The 16,656-nt window shown below is 36.4% G+C and overlaps 1 protein-coding gene across 9 annotated transcripts in view; it reads left to right on the top strand.

Moving 5' to 3' along the window:
- LOC110401422 (leucine zipper protein 2-like) overlaps window positions 1-16,656 on the top strand; it is a 188,762-nt gene that overhangs the window by 147,919 nt on the left and 24,187 nt on the right. For all 9 annotated transcript variants that reach the window (XR_002440373.1, XR_002440372.1, XM_021402540.1 and 6 more), the window contains 4 exons: window positions 1,437-1,499; window positions 3,235-3,297; window positions 12,009-12,083; window positions 15,194-15,358. Coding sequence is in view for 7 of the 9 variants with exons in the window: in XM_021402540.1 (XP_021258215.1) it covers window positions 1,437-1,499; window positions 3,235-3,297; window positions 12,009-12,083; window positions 15,194-15,358 (366 nt within the window). In the remaining 2 variants the exon portion in view is untranslated. The remainder of the gene's footprint in view (window positions 1-1,436; window positions 1,500-3,234; window positions 3,298-12,008; window positions 12,084-15,193; window positions 15,359-16,656) is intronic.

Here is a 16,656-nt window from a genome sequence, read left to right as displayed (position 1 = left end):
TACAGTATCGCTCTTTGTATGACCTCCGGAGAGCAATAGCTATGCTGAGCGTACTTCATATTTTGGGATTTTTTGGGCTTACTTTTTATCACCTTCTGTCTCCTACCTAGCACCATTGGTGCAGTAGTGCTGTAAGGCACTCATCTGGACCCACCGTATCATTTTCAAAGAACAAAACGTATTGGGACATAAGGACACCTGTTCTCCTTCCGTTCACATCCAGCCCTTTGCAAATAGTGTTTTGTGCAAGGCAGAATCTGGGTCGTCTTATTAAAGGAATATCCCCAATGCTTTGCATCACAGAGCTGTGGATGCCTGTGTCAGCTTGAAAAGATTTTTCTGCAGCACTGTGCCTCAGTGCACAGTAGACAGCAGCAGTGAAATAATGTGAAACAAGATGTCTTATCTGCTCATTATTTTGGAATTATACAAAGGAGGCTTCAAATCTTAGTTTGTTTATCTCAGCTTTAACAAGAAACTTTTCTCAAGAAAACCTCCAGGCTACTAATTCAGGAAACAGTGCTCAGTGGTTTGGTTGGATGTAGACCTGAATTTGAATGGATATCCTGTGTTGAATCACCATTATAATCTAATGCCAGCATCTTCTGTGCACAGTGTTCGAGGAAGAGCTGCTGTTCATTAATAAATATATATTTCTGGCAGAAATATATATTTCTATATATTTCGTGGTCTAGGTTTCCATATGTATGCTTACAGGTGAAGTTATTATTTGTAGTCATTTTTTTAGTTTGTTTTTTTAAGTCCAGTACTGGGCTTGTCTGTTAATTATGGGGTGAGCGTAGATGGCACGAATAATAACCAGACTATAAAAAATTCATGCTATCAAGGTTTGTGTATTTTTTTCCTCCTGAAAACGAGAAGAAATAGATTGAAAACTTCTACATGAATGAGAAAACCAAGGGGTCAAAATACTTGCAGCTAGCTGGCCTTGAAAAGTTTTTGATGACGTGCAGTTTTAAGTTGTGAATTTTAATGGTAAGTCCCCATGCATTTCATTGCCTTGGCTGAGTGTTGACATCCTTGACCTTCGTACTCAATTATTACAATGATTTACTGAAAATGATATTGAGCTATGCACTTGACAGCAGGTGAGGATTAAAGGGTTTTTTCTTACCCTTTTTAGCTCAGTGCATCGAATCTAAATTGTTTTTGATTGCTGGTGTGGTTTCAAAGTTTTCTGTGTGCTTCACTTCATACAAAAGCATGTTTTAGTGCAAAGTTGTAGGCTTTCAGAATTTTCTGAGAGAGGATATTACACCATGATGCAGCTACCGTATCATTTTATTTGTGTCTTTTCCAATGACTTGAAGGTGTTATCCATGTTAAATATAAAACTGGTGTGACAAAATAGATAAAGTATTCACATGATCCCTTAAAACGTCACTAAGTCTCTGTAATAAAACTTTTTTCCTCAGAACAAAAGCCTCAAAAACAAGCTGCTGTCAGGAAACAAGCTTTGTGGTATTCATGCAGAAGAGGTAAGGAAGGTTTCTCTCTATTTTGAAGTTACCATACCCAAAAGAATCTCATGTTAATCTTTTGTACTGAGATTCTGGCATAGATTATATATTATGCATGCGTGATCATAGAATCATTAAGGTTGGAAAAGAACTCTAAAATCAAGTCCAACCATCAGCCCATCACCTCCACGATGTTTATAAAGCACTCCTCCAAACTCATTTCTGTGACTTCACTATGGGCAACTCAGATATGTTAGCAAGCTGCAAACTCAAGTTTTAGACTGATAGAGTGAAGTTTGGGAATGGTTATTTCACACATATATAGCTCTGTGTGTGTACATTTTGCTCTGTAATATATGTTAAGCTGATTTTATTTCCCTGGTCTTCATCCCTAGAATAAGACAGGAGTAGTTAAATGCCTTTTTAAAGTAATTCATAGAAACACAAAAGATTTATTATTGTTGATCCTTATAACATATCATAGGAAATATCCTCTACAGAAACATTTGCAAAGATAGCCGATGATACAAAAAAAACCTAAATGCCCAAGTAACTGTATTCATTGGAGCAGTCCCTTTAGCTATTTACCTTTTCGTGAGAGTGGTTATTTCTACATCTGAATCTTATTTACTCATTTACATGACTTTAGTCATGGATTTCATCTGCAGAAATAGCTTCTGTGAACGCTATTTCATGTTGCCAGAATTGAACAGAAGCATAAAGCTTCTTTACTAAAATGTTCGTTATTAAGGTGGGCCACGTTTTCTTCAAAGACTCTACTTTTGTACCTAGATTGCCAACCTTACGAGGTCCAAGCAGTGATTTCCAGTTGTATTGGCTAATTAGCCTAACTGAAGGTCTGCAACCATTGCTTCAGAGAAAACCTCAGCAGTCAGTAATAGCGGATATTTTTTTGCTAGCTTTTCAGAATCTGTTGCCTTCCTCTGTCATCACTGTTGTTTCCAAACATGCCAGAGTATTTGAGCACAAGTACAAATTCTCCCCTTGCTTACTGCGAAAAGAATTGGCAGTGTTCATCACAGCTTTCTATTTACCTTTCCTCTTCAAATTTGTTTTTCCTAGTTGCGTTAACGTCTTGAACGTTAGGTAATTAACTTGAAGATATTTTCACTGATGATGTACTATTTACAGCACGTCTTTAAGCCTAAAGGTGAAGTCTAAAATTAAACAAAATTTATTGTTGCACGTCAACCATTGCTGTCAGAGGATTTCAGGAAACCAAACCTTAGCTAACCAGTATTCAAGGCAATGGATTGCGAGTGTATTTTAAACCTTAAGAATTTTAGACTTGATGAATCATCCTGACAAATTTATGGATTTAAAGTGGGTTAGTGCCATTAGAATAAGCAAACATGCTACTACAGGACCATCTATTTATATTTTTGTCATTTTGCCAGGGTTAGGTGGTGTAGACCAGAGAAATGCAGTATATTTGCTGCATAACTAGGTTCAGTACTTCAAGCATAGTAACCGTGTGAAATCAATATTCTTTTAATAATGAGATCAAACGTTTTTCATGGATAGAATTGCCTACCAGAGAGCTCATGCTTCATTCTACTTCTCCCAAAACAGCACGCAAACAGTTTAATTCTGCCCTGAAGATTGTTTTGAAGGTGATGCCTCCAGTTATGCTTTCATGTTCTCAGAACTTGCCATTTTTATTCAGGTCTTATAAATAAATATTTGGGAAAAAGAAAAATAAACCCACTGATTGTATTATCCTCACTTTCAGTCAAAAAAGATCCAAGCCCAGCTGAAAGAACTTCGTTATGGGAAAAAAGATTTGATTTTCAAGGTGAGTTTTCTTTCAGCATAGCTTTGCTAAGGTATTAGAGTAGCTGTAATGCTGAAGTCATCTGTGAGTATGATAACTGCATTTATTACTGTAGTTTTACGAAATCGTTTACTTCTCTTCATACTGAGAAGAGCTGAAAACACCAAAGATGAGAATAATACCGTGATGTAATTTCAGAAATACTGTTTTTTTTTTTTGTTTGCAAACCACTCCAACTGAGAAAGCATTTTTAATTGAATTACTTTGGTTTTTTTTTCGTTTTTTTTTACTTTAAAAATGGTTTTGGGAAAGAAAAAAGGAAGACAACATCAACACTGTTTTCCTTAAGCTATCAAAGACTTCAGATAGGAAAACATTCTCCAATGGGTTTCCCTTGTCTTAGTCAGAAATTACCTGCTGAAGGAGAAGGTAGCATACAGAATTGCCTTTTAAAAGTACCAACAACTTAAAACGTGTTCAGTGTGGTAGAAGCAAGAGAGTAAAAATATTCTTATGGATTTTTCCTGTTAAGAACATAAATAAGCAAGATTACTTAATAGTTACTGAGATAAAGAAATACATTCTTAAATTTATGTTGCAAATCCATCAGCATTGGAGTTCTGATAAAAAGTGATTTCTTAGGAGGGTATGTAAAATATGAAAGACATTCCTTATTTTATCACTCCAGAGGAGGTTTGATTAAGTGCATGTTATTCATTCACAATGTTTATCCCATTGGTTTTCAGAAGCCTGCAGCAGTTCAACCTATGTATTTCTCCTGCCTTGGTCTATTAGCCTTAAAAATAAGAAATGTCTTCTTATATCTTTCTTAAATCTGCCTTACTGAAATGGAAATCAACATGTTACTGCACCATTTCACATAGACTTAGAAAGTAATTTTATTTTCCCTTCCCTTCACAGCTAAATTTTGCAGTTACTATCCCGCACCTGTCTCAGATTTCTTGCTATTTAAAATAACATATGTAGGGATTGGGCTTGTTTGTGTTTTTTTTTTTCTCTAGTTCTGCTTCTCAGTATTAGTTTCGCACACCATTAATGCTGCACATTATTCTCATCTGAACATGTTTCCTTTGGTCTGTGCCCATTTGCAATGCCCTAAATTGGCAGCAGAAGTCCAAGTGGTCATTTCACCCACACTGAGAAGAGTGAAGACATTCTTGTACTCTGTACCCACAGAGTTTCCTGCTTTACAAAAACATGACACATTCGGTGGTGATGTCATCTTGAGTCATTCGTCCCTGCTGCTTTTTATGCTGCATTTGTTTCAGTGATTATTCCTGTCCATGCTTGATATCTTGCACTTGTCTTTAGGGAATGGCATCCTATTTTCTCCACTTTGTCAAGATAAATTTAGGAAAAAAAACCATCATCTGTGACACAGAGAGTTCTGGTTTGATGTCACCAGAGCATTTGATGAGTAAATGTTTAGTTCACTGTTCTGTCCATGAATGATATATAGCAAATCAAACTGTCCTCTAGAGAGGCAGCTTGGTTACTCTTACCACTGTTTTTCCAAAAATGAATGTTATGACAGCAGATCTATAAGTCGTGATCTCTTTCTTCTTTTTCTGAACATGACCATCATATTTGTTCTTTTTCAGTCTTCAGGTTCTTCATCTACTCTCTGCTGAGCCTTTGAAGGATTAGGGCCCTAAAGCCTGGTACCACTACATAAAGCAGTAGAAGAAGTGATATACAAACAGGACGAATGAGAAATCACAAAGTGAAAAGTCCTATCAATCTGTAAATACAGAGAGTGGTATTAGATGGAAAAATAATCTTTTGCCTAAAACAGTGCCTAAAAAATGTTAGGGAAGACCAAAATTTGGAGAGAAAGGCTTAAATAATAGGGTGTCAAAGATATCCTGTGGAATCTACCTCTGACCTTGAGTGATGACCTGAGTGATAGTGTTTTGAGTAATTATTTTGAACTATGATTTGTACTCTTGTATTGAAGATCTTTGAGTGTAGGAGAAAGAATCATGGCTATGAGTGTTGCACAGTGTTCTTCTTCATCTTTAGCTCAGGAATCATTGCCTTTGTGTTTTTATTACTAAAGATTTGTGAGTAATAGATCGGTTTGGAGTTGGCACATACAGATCAGGTTCTCTGTAAGCCTGGAATTACAGAGTAGTTTGCATTTCATGCTCTGGTTCCATTTGTGTATGTCAGTTTATGGAAAGCCAGACAGTAAGATTGATGACATTCTACTTTCAAAGCATTTGCGATACAAGGTAATTACACAGTCAGTGAAGTTAAGTGTTTAATAGCTTAATGAGTAAATAATACTATTCTGTAGAAGTCATTGTGCCTCCTGATATATGACAGCCAGGATTGCATTGCTGGGGAGAGCTAAATTTTCTTGTTGAAGTGTTATAACTTATAGTTAAAATTTTTGTGATTAGCTAGAAAATAGGTGGATTTTTTTCAAGGACTATGCCTGTTTGCCAAAAGTAATCATAATGGCAGGAATAAAATTATAAGTATATTCTTCAAAGCAATTGCACTGGTGGCTGAGGAAATATATTGTAGATTTTATGTCTGAAGCTCTTCTCACATGAAGATTGGTCTATTTACATATTGATTTCTAGAAATTACTGAATTCAGCTTTTGCTGTTTGGGTTTCGTAGGACTGAGTACAAACTTTGTGACCTGGTTGTTTTTTATTTTGCCAGTTAGATGGCTGATGGGTTGGGCTGTGGAGGGTTTTATAGGATACCATGTAGAGGGAGAGCTGGAAGGTGCAAGATTGCAGGGTCTTCCTTGAGGTACGTCTGGTCTGTAGTAGTTAGACTAATTCAGAGTTAGACTACGTGTTGAATTTAGTCTCTGTGGTTTAGGATCTCTGTTGCTCTTGCCACATACAGTATTTCAGTCTTTGGAGCTGCTAGATATCTTTTTTCCAAGTGATGTGGCTTATTATACTTTAATTACAATACTTCTGTTGATTACTCACTGAAGGATTTTTTTTTGTAGTGAAGTCAGTGCTTTTCTACACTTGTAGATACATTATTGGATGTTGCCACTTGTAGACGTAAAATTTTATTTTTCAGTTTATCAACTTCAATTGGATCTGGCTTCTTATTGGATGTAGGAAAAGGTTTTAAGGCAAGTTATTTTTTAATTGTTTTTTTTTTTTTTTTTTTTTAGTATTTTAAACCACTGAGACAAGAAAATTAGACTTGCTAACTTGATTTTTGTGAAGTATATTAGCTCTGTTGTATAAATACCTGGCTGAGATGTTTTGGTGGTAAATGATAGATTGATTATTTTTCAGATAACTGTATTGTTGAGATAGGATAGCTAGTACAGGGATATTTTGGTGTCCTCTATCATTGTAGAGTAAGTACATGTTTTCATAAAGCACAAGATTTTTTTTTTTTAGTTTGTTTTAATTTTATTTCTTTTGAAGTGGGGCAAAAAAACACTGATTAATTGAGTTGTGGTGGTTTTTATTATTATTTTTTTAATTATTATTCTCCTGAATAGCAGTATAGTGTACCTGCAAGCCTCCAAAAAGTGTTTTTAGAAAGTCTTATCTACATTGTGGCTTTTCCTTATGAAGTTTTCACTGTTTAACATATATTTTGCTATTACATATTTTCTATTTCAAATGCTGTATTTTAGTTACTTGTATATTTTTTTCAGTAATGTTAGAATCACTAAAAATGTGTTAATGTTAGCAGTGTGGTAGCAGACTACATGTCCAGGAACAATTGTGGGAAAAATATTTCAATGCCATTGGCAGACACAGGAAAATTTTTCATATAATGATATATGACATACAAGAAAATGGAGGAGTATCCCTTTATGTATTTCCTGGTAAGGATGTTGGATGATGTATTTGTATCATCATTTACTGGTGTCTTTATTCAACCAAATTGTCTATTATTCTGTTTCTTAATAGTTTCATGCAGTTTGAGAAAACACAAATGCATGAAATGTGAATATTATCTCAGTAATTAGTAAGTCGGGTGTTAGTTTGTTGTTAGTAGGATTTTTTATAGTGTGGTTTTAAGCATAAAAAACTGCTGTGAATTTTCTAATGAATTGATCATTTCTATTAAGAAAGTTTCTTTATGGCCCTTGGGATTTAGCCTTAAGAATATGGATTTGCATTAGAAGTTAATGCAATCTTAAATAGCTAATATGAGTTCCTGTGAGTGACAAGGCTACTAAATAGCCAGCATGAAAGAGAGTTGAATTTAACTAAATCAAGCAGTAGCAGCTTTAGATTTAATGGGCATTGAATAGCATTCAGCTACTCAATTAATTTACAGTCCTGGTCCAGATTCCACCAAAATGAGCAGAGTTTTTCTATCAATATCAAATTGAAATTGATGGGGATGTTGACATTTTCTAAATAGTATAATAAAGCTTTTGTGTGTGCCCGGTAGAGTTTAAAAATTTAAACATATTGTCACGTAAAGCATTGAATCAGTCCAAACTGCCGAAAGATTGGAGAAAATGGTAGGATTGATGGGAGCGAAGATGCCACCTCATAGAAGCATGTATCAGGAAAAGGAGAAATTTAAAATAAAATTTAAAAAAAAGAATAATTTAAAAGAGAAGACCAGGCGTGAACATCCTTAGTGATGTCTCGGAAGGCCAACTATGTTTTCAGCTGCAGTAAAAGAGGAGTGGCCAGCACAGAGAGGGAGGTGATTGTCCCCCTCTACTCAGCTCTTGTGAGGCCCCATCTGCAGTACTGCATCTAGGCCTGGGGCCCCCAGTACAAGAAAAACATGGATCTCTTGGAACGAGTTCAGAGGAGGCCACCAAGATGATCAGAGGGCTGGGGCACCTCTCCTATGAAGAAAGGTTGAGGGAACTGAGCTTGTTGAGCTTGGAGAAGAGAAGGCTCCGGGGAGACTTCATTGTGGCCTTCCAGTACTTGAAGGGAGCGTATCAACAGGAGGGGGAACGATTATTTATGAGGGTGGATAGCAATAGGACAAGGGGGAGTGGTTTTAAACTGAGACGGGAGGTTTAGGTCAGATATTAGGAGGAAGTTTTTCACTCAGAGGATGGTGATGCACTGGAACAGGTTGCCCAAGGAGGTTGTGGATGCCCCATCCCTGGAAGCATTCAAGGCCAGGCTGGACGTGGCTCTGGGCAGCCTGGTCTAGTGGTTGGTGACCCTGCACTCAGCAGGGGGGTTGAAACTCGATGATCTTTGAGGTCCTGTTCAACCCAGGCCATTCTACGATTCTATGTGTCTGTTCTGTTCATGTATATTTTCTGAGTTTGTTTCTGCAGGGAAACAAATATTTTCCTTCAGTTAGATCTCAAGTACTTTGGTAACACCCCAGCAAACTGCCATTTTGCTTTTATTGTAATTGGATTTATGTCAAGGAGAAGCATGAGGACTGTGGAAGGTAAAGTGAAATTTCCACTAATTGAACTGACAAAGACCTTATTTCCTTTTTAGAATGGGAGATTAAAGTATTGTGGCAGCAATGAGCATCAAGAAAACATAGAATCTGTGAGATTTTATAGAAATTCTATTTGTAACTGATGTTTATTCTTGTTTAAAAGTGCTTGAAATCCAATTCAGTGTTGCTAAATATCGCACTTAAGGTTCACATGTAATTAAATGGTTTAGCTACCAAAAAGCATTGTTCTCAGTTACATTTATCCTCTGAGAACAGCACAATTGTACAACAAACAGTAATATTCAGAAGTATAAATATGTTTATTTCTAGGATACTATTAATAATGCTTACAGAATAGGCACAGAAATTTCTGTTTACTGGATAATTTATTCAATTAAGCAGTTGTTCCATTTTCTGATTAAGTGATTTGAAATTAAAAAGTTGTTCCATTTAGGCAATATAATAAATTATAAAATAAAAATCTGCACAGTAAGTATTTTATTTGTTAAGCACTTCCTTAAGGCCTATTGTAAAACAAAATGGAGTTGAAAATCTCACATCCATTTCTGATGGATGTGCATTGTTTGTAACCATGCTGTCTTGTCCCTCACCTCATCTGAAACTTGTATAGATATGATAATTATAAATTCTTGAACATCCAGAATGATCACACCGAAGGCATACAGGCTTTGTCTTTGTGTTGTTTTGGTGTATTTGTAGGGACTCACACTCTGGTCTCAATTATTCGCTGGAAATACATTTGATATCACTTTGGATTTCTTTGTATTTGAAATCATACTCATCCTTTCCTTTTTCTTCTTCTTTTTTTTTTTTTTAAATACTTATTATGCCTGGAAGAATTTAAGTATGGGCATTATGCATAATGTAATTCATGATGAGTAATGGTAAATACGTTCCTTTGATCTGGAAAAGTAGACTTCGCAGACAGTAATTGCTCATCGCATTCTTTCAGGGGATGAAGAATCAATTTATCTCAGTTTTATAGGTAAGACCTTATTGAATCACTGAATATTCTACAAGAATGCCTAAAAGAAAAGGTACTTGTAAGTTTTCCCAGACCAAGCTTTCCAAAAGCTTTTACCTCTTTATGAATATTGGCCTTGTATTTTGCACTTGTTCTTTATGATGTGCCTAAGCCACATTAATTGAAGAGGCTCCTTCTAAATATTTTTACTTAAAATAGCAGTGAAACCATTGCAATAAGAATTCAGGCTTCACAGACAAAAAAAAAATTGAGAAAAAAATTGACCATTCTGCAGTTTGAGGGCGAAGGTGTAAATAGACATCACTGCTTTTAATTGAGCAGTCCATCATTCCAAAAAAGAATCATTTTTAATGCCAGAATTTTATTGTCATTTCATTTCCATTGAATCAGTGGCCTTTCGACTCAGTAATCTGTGAAATAAAACAAATATATGTGAAAGATGCAGATAAAATCAATTCATCTAGATACTATGATATCACCAAAAATAATAAGACTTGATAAATGATGCCCATGCCTGTCCTTTGAAAGAAACCCTTTCCACCATAAGCAGAAAATGTTTTGCTTGATATGAGTGATGTTATTAGTCCATGTAAGACTACTTCAAACTTTCTTAATGGCAGGCACCCTTTAAGTAAATGAAATACTTTCCCTCAAACTTGATTTTAATATGATTGCGTTTTCACCAAGAATCATGTCACCAGGCATTGCCATGGTAAGAAAGAAGCAGGTGTTGCCTGTAGCTCCTGGTACCTTCTTCCTATCAGCTACCCAGATTATCAGCTACCTCATAATTCACACCTAAGAAAACCAAGTACCCCAAAATTTGTATCTTCTGGTGATTCAGAGATGGTGCAGAAGGGAAAAGTTGTCTGACCAAGTGACAGTCCATCATCCTCTTTGTAATCCTAAACCTTTAGCAATGCACGCCATCAGAGATACCATGGTGGCCTTTCATCTGCCATGAAAACGTTATTTTGCATAGTTTCCTTTTTAATGGCAGTTGAAATTATTTAATTATATATACTGCTTCAATTGAAATTCTTTGATTATATATACTGTTTTTCAAATGTTGTTTCTCATTCGATGAAACTGTATTAATTTGTACAACTAGTGAAAAAATATTTTCATAAGTATCAAGAATCAAGATGTTAATGTGAGAAATGAATAAGTGTTTTCCTCTTACGTGATGAGTCCAGGCAAACTGTGCAAAATCAAATGAAATCAGTGAATTCTTCTGTATTGGCTGCTCTGTTGTGCGCTGATGAGCCAAACCAGTGGTCAGTTCTCTTTTGCGTTTGTGGCAGTGACTAGTATCAGTTCAAAGAAATGCAGTGCAGTGGAAATTATGGAACACGTTCACAAAGGACCTCCCTGCATCTGAGCAAGAGGTTGACTCCTGCTTGGAAGCAAGACTGCATAATCATACAGGTTTTTGACTAATGAAGCCGTGGCTCTGATTAATCCCCAGATCAAGGTCTAATCCTGGTCTAAGATGTGACTAAGTGGTTCTTTACGTGGTCAGGGAAATACAACTGGCAGGCTTTTGTCAGTTGTCAGCCAGTGCAGCCTGTGCCTAATGCTAACAAACAACATCTCTTGAGGTCTCTCCTCCCAAAGGACCTTGCAGGCAAATAGCATTGTGCCATATAAAAGGCAGCAGTCCTCCCGCACCGGATGCAGACCTGGGTGCCTGATGCTCACTTCAAATCCAGAACTCCCCAAATGCTTTTTCAGTATGTAGATGCATAACCTGCTATTCCTGTGAATGTTCCTTTCATATCTCAATGAAAGAAGGTGGAGAAGCAAATTTGGAGCTAACCTTTTGTGTACCAGCAGACCGTGGCATCTCCTAAGGGCCTCAATGTCTATGAGTGTTTGAGGGTAATTTTCTGTCTTATGCCTATGTTGATTTTAATATCTCATTGTTTAAAACTACAAAATCAAGTGTTGAATTAGAAACAGAAGTGAGATAAATGAACAAAATAATTTAATCTTTGAATATTTTCTTTTTTTTCCAAAATAATACTGTGGCACAGTTGTAAATACTTTATAGCATGGAGTTACTTTTGCTTCTGGCATAGAAATTAAAAAGTAAACTTGCATTCACATAAAGGGTGCAGATTTGACCCAAGTTCACACATAAAAATTCACATTTTCTTAGAGGAAAATAGTATCCTTTGTGGCCTGGTCTTTTGGCAAACATTTCTGACTCAGCTCTCATATATTACAAAGTTTACATCTTTTCCTCTCTCTCAGGTGCCGTGTGAAAAATTACAGGATGAAAAATTACAATGTAGGTTATGTTGGCTTTACCTTCTTTATATCCCCAGGCACAACGGCTGACAGATCTGGAGCAGAAACTAGCAGCTGCAAAAGATGAACTGGAGAAGGCAGCCCTTGACAAGGTAAGAAGTGTAACATGATTTAAGCGTGGTTATCAGCTGTGAATGTTTCTAAATACTTTGACTAAAACAAGTGAAAATCTTGCAGAAATTTAGGTATGTATTTAATGGCACGCGCTTGGGAGTAACTGCTGAAGTCAGTGGAAATAATTATGTTGCATGAAGTTAAATACAGCTGCAGAGTTTTTTTAAGAAGAGGAAAATCAGGTTGAAAAGGCCTCAGAGACTTCTAAAAAAGTGCTACCTTTGCACTAAAATATTTTTCTGTTTATCAGTATCACAGTAACTGAAATCTTCCTTTTGACTGAGGCTTTACCTCCAAAATTTCTTCAACGTAGACAGTAATCACAGAAGCATTATCCAAACCTGTGTGCATTTCTGGTGATAGAAGTGTTTCTTGCATGTACACTCAACTGACCTGCTCCCCATATTAATTGGGAAATTAAGAGTGTCCACTCTTCACGTGCGTACACACTCATAGGCATGCTCTCTCACTAATGCCAATTGCTGTCTATGGCAATGACAAGAGGAGAATACTTCTCTAAAAATCTTCTAAAGGCAGCTTTTCGTTATAATGCAGACAGTTATGAAGGAGAAAGCAAAGAGCATTTGGCATCAGGAACTTCTAATGAGAATGCTATTAAGGAATTCAGTCTGCAAATTAAAAGGGGATTTGCAGCACACTCAATTGACTTCTCTGACCTTATGTTTCTTTCCTAGTAAACATTATAGAATTTTAATTTATGACTAGGTTATAATTCTTCAGGTTTTCCAGGGGACAGGAATCATCTTCTGGCAAATTTCCATTGAGGAAGTCCTTGGATGGCATCATTGTTCACATGATTTAGTGGGCATGGTGGTGATGGGTTGAAGGTTGGACTTGATGATCGTAGTGGTCTTTACCAAACTTTACGACTCTATGAATTGAGAAAGAGCTGTGGAAATAGAGAAGGAAAAGTACGAAGCTCGTACATGTGGTGCTGTGAAAAAGCACTATGAGACACATAGCACCCATGCTTATTCTCACTGCATAGTAAGATCATTTAAGTTTGGAAGTACCTTTTCTGCCCTGGTCAAGAGCTTTTCTCTATGAAGTAAAAATAGTTGGAGATGAGTGCTGTAAAGACTTGGCCTTAACTATGTTGACAAGGTTAGCACATGCAGTAGGCATGGGGTCTATGTAGAGAGCAGTGTGTGTTTTTGGAACATGAGCTGTACTGGAAAAGTGTAGTTGAGCGACTGAGTCTCAAAATGTGGCTATAAGCAGGCATAAAATTGTGTTGTACTTTTGGAACGGTATCAAACTTCTGTTTTTAATATTTCCTTTAAATGCTGTTTGTGCAGATGCTAGATTAGATAGTCTCTCGTTAGTATATTCACACTGCGGCATTTCTCTAATTCCCATGATGGGATCTTGGGAAGCCTGACATTTTTTTGGTTTACTGCACCCCCAATTATTCTATGTTAAATTCAATCCCATATCAAGAGTATAAAGAGGGGAATATAAAGGTACATACATATTCCATACAAAGACTCGTGGAACCTTCCTTATCTACACAAAGTCTCGGGAACCTCCCTTATCTATTCAGTATCAAGACACAGACCCTTTCCATTATCTGAACACACTTCAAGGTTAAGGGTTTTATCAAGCTGCAACTTGTATCAAAACGACGTCTTCAATTCCAGTGTTGCTTCCCTAACTTGAACGCTCATGCTGCCTGTTTATAATAAATTAATAATTTTGTCTGTTGGCAAGCAAAATGAACTCTTTTCCGTCTCCTGTTTCTTTCCTTATTGAGCTGTGTACAAATGGGTCTTCCTGTGGTTGTCTTTGGAACTGCCATTGAAGTCTTCCCTACTAAATGTTTGCTAATTTTTCTCCGAGCCTCTCAATTATAAGATACACTCCCCATTTGAATTTAAAGGAGGTTTATCTAATATAAAAAATGTGGATATTTGCCAGGATTGAAAAATACTCGTTTAGCAAATAAACTAAAACAAGTTGTTGTGTACCGTATCTCATTGCTCACGATTCATATTTGTGAAATATTTTTACATTGTATACATAGTATTTGACATACGCAGCATGCAGTGTTTTACATATACTTATATTTCCCATCAGCTTTAGTCATGATGTACCCCGCAGTCCTTCAAAAAAAATCTTTGAAGGCCAAGATGTGTGGTTGTATTATGTATTTATAGGCACATTTTTAATGCAAAGAACAAAAGCAAGATTTTTTTAAGGCCAAACGCTGCTTAACTCCCCCTGAGACAAATATAATGAACGCCATAAATAATGTTTGATTGTCTAAATGACTTGCAGTGATTGAACAAAGATTTAAATGGGACCTCCTCAGCGAGTAGTTGTCTCACTGCTCTTATTGCCTCAACTTTGTTCAGTGTCAGACTGCTGCTTTCATTAGTACATCTGTATTTATAAGAGTAAAACAGCTTGAGCCAGAATACTGCTACAAACACTATCATGTAATTATGGGAACAGCAGTTTATTCACCCATTAAAAGGTGTAGCTTGGCTTAAAGTGCAGTTATGGATGTGGACACTCTTAACAGGTGGAAAGGCCTATGGCTTACTATACAGTGTAACAGGATAATAGCCTCATGTATATACATGAGAGAAGTCATCCTGTTGGATTAAAATCAATCTTTATAATGTAGAAAAATACTAATTATCCTGAACATTATAGGCAAAATTCCCTGCCATGTCTGTGTCTTTGCAATACTTGCCAATATCTGCTTCTCTCTACTAAATATTATATGTCAAAATCTGGATGCGATGATATTTGGTATGTTGTATATTTGTTCTTTTAATGATAAAATATTATTTCATAAGTATTTGTAATAACCAATATAGTTAAAATGCAGGGATGAAAGGGAAGAATGCAAGGACTTTTTAGGTATTTTGGTAACTAATGCACAGTAACTTAATAATATAAAAACCATATAAAGCAAGATCTTAATGTCTTCTGCTAATAGTAATGGAAAGAAAAAGCAGCTGCTGTTTGTAAATGTTAGCTTTAATACAGACAGATAAAGCAAGCAGTTCCGTTCATAATAACACATCTCAGAGAAGTGGTAATTTCTTGTTTTCCCCAGGAGTCGCAGCTGAAAGCTCTGAAGGACACTGTGCAGCTTTGCCTGTCCTCCGTTCTGCGCAATCAGCCTCCTGCTGCCCATCGAATCCCTTCAAAACCAGCAGAGAAGCTGACATCTCCAGCTACAAAGGGCTCAAAAGTTCCATTTCCAGTGACAAGCACCAAGGTATTGTTTCTCCCTCCCTATTTTTTTTCAAGCATCTTTGAGAGTTTGTCCTGTAAGAGCATCAAACTGGAACTAAGGAGGATTTAAAATTCATTGCAAGATTAGGACGAATTTTAAAGATAATTCTAAGACAGTTTCTGGTATCAGTAAACTTTTACAGAGTTGGGAAATGGGTACTTTTATTTGCTGAGAAACGAAATTCTGTCTATTGCTTGCTAAGTGAGCTGTGTCCGCATAACAAATCTACAAAGAAGATGGATTTACATCTAAAACAAATGAGAATGTAAATTCATGGGATTATTTACCTGCCGGGCACTGATAATGTGTTTGTGGGACTATAGCACTGAACAGTGAGGCACTTTTTGTTTTTCACAAAAAAAGCTATGACAAAGGCCAGTGTTGAAGAGTAGAACAGGTTGGGACACCCAAACAAATTTGCCAAAAGGGCTGCAATAATAGGCTGGGGAATATTTGATTTGCACAATGCGTTTAGGAAATAGGAACAACAGTTTAGGAGAAAATGGGATTAAAGAGCTGGTTTTTAAAGCATTTTGATTCTATAAATTAAAGCATGTTAGCACAGTTGAGATATGGAATGACTGATGGATATTCAGATAATTTCCATCTCCAGGATTGCATTTTGCTCATCTATTCATGTGACTCAATACCTTTAGACTGAGCCTAAGGAAGGAAATTTTACGGCAGGATGGTGGAGGGAGAGTTTCACGTTCCCCTTAAATTCCAAAACTCCTTTGTGAAACATAAAAAGAGATTGCCAACTCACAGTCAATTTGTAGTTTTTTTATAGCAGCTGTTGATATGTGCTATTTGTACAGAGATGGAAGCCAAAAATCAGTAATCTTTCTCTGTGTAATTAAAATTGAAATGTAATGTCAGAAATCAGAGTATGATTACAAAGCTGGATCTTGTGCTGCTTCTCTTACCATAATGATTGTAGGTTCCTTAAGCGTTTCCTAGTAAGAAGCCTTCACTTCCTGAACCATTACCTCCAGAAACAAACCAGTGTATTAATTAATAACAGCCCATGAGGATATTATCTCTCATTTAGATTAAGACAGCTGGTTCTCCATTCTGAAGGAGAGTGGACTCTTACTGCAGGATATGCAGACTGAGCTTCACTCTGGCATTTCAGGAGCACGTCTTCCCTAGCACAGCAAAGGAATACAGCGTAGAGTTTGGAACTTAATTTTTGACGTTTGATTGAAGCGCAAAATAATCTTCATTCTTTTTCCATAATCAAATTGATTTTGTGTTTAATGGTCTGGTTTATGAAATAT

This window comes from Numida meleagris, chromosome 6, assembly GCF_002078875.1.
Source record: "Numida meleagris isolate 19003 breed g44 Domestic line chromosome 6, NumMel1.0, whole genome shotgun sequence".
Classification (NCBI taxonomy): domain Eukaryota; kingdom Metazoa; phylum Chordata; class Aves; order Galliformes; family Numididae; genus Numida; species Numida meleagris.
This window is presented reverse-complemented; position numbering and strand designations above follow the sequence as displayed.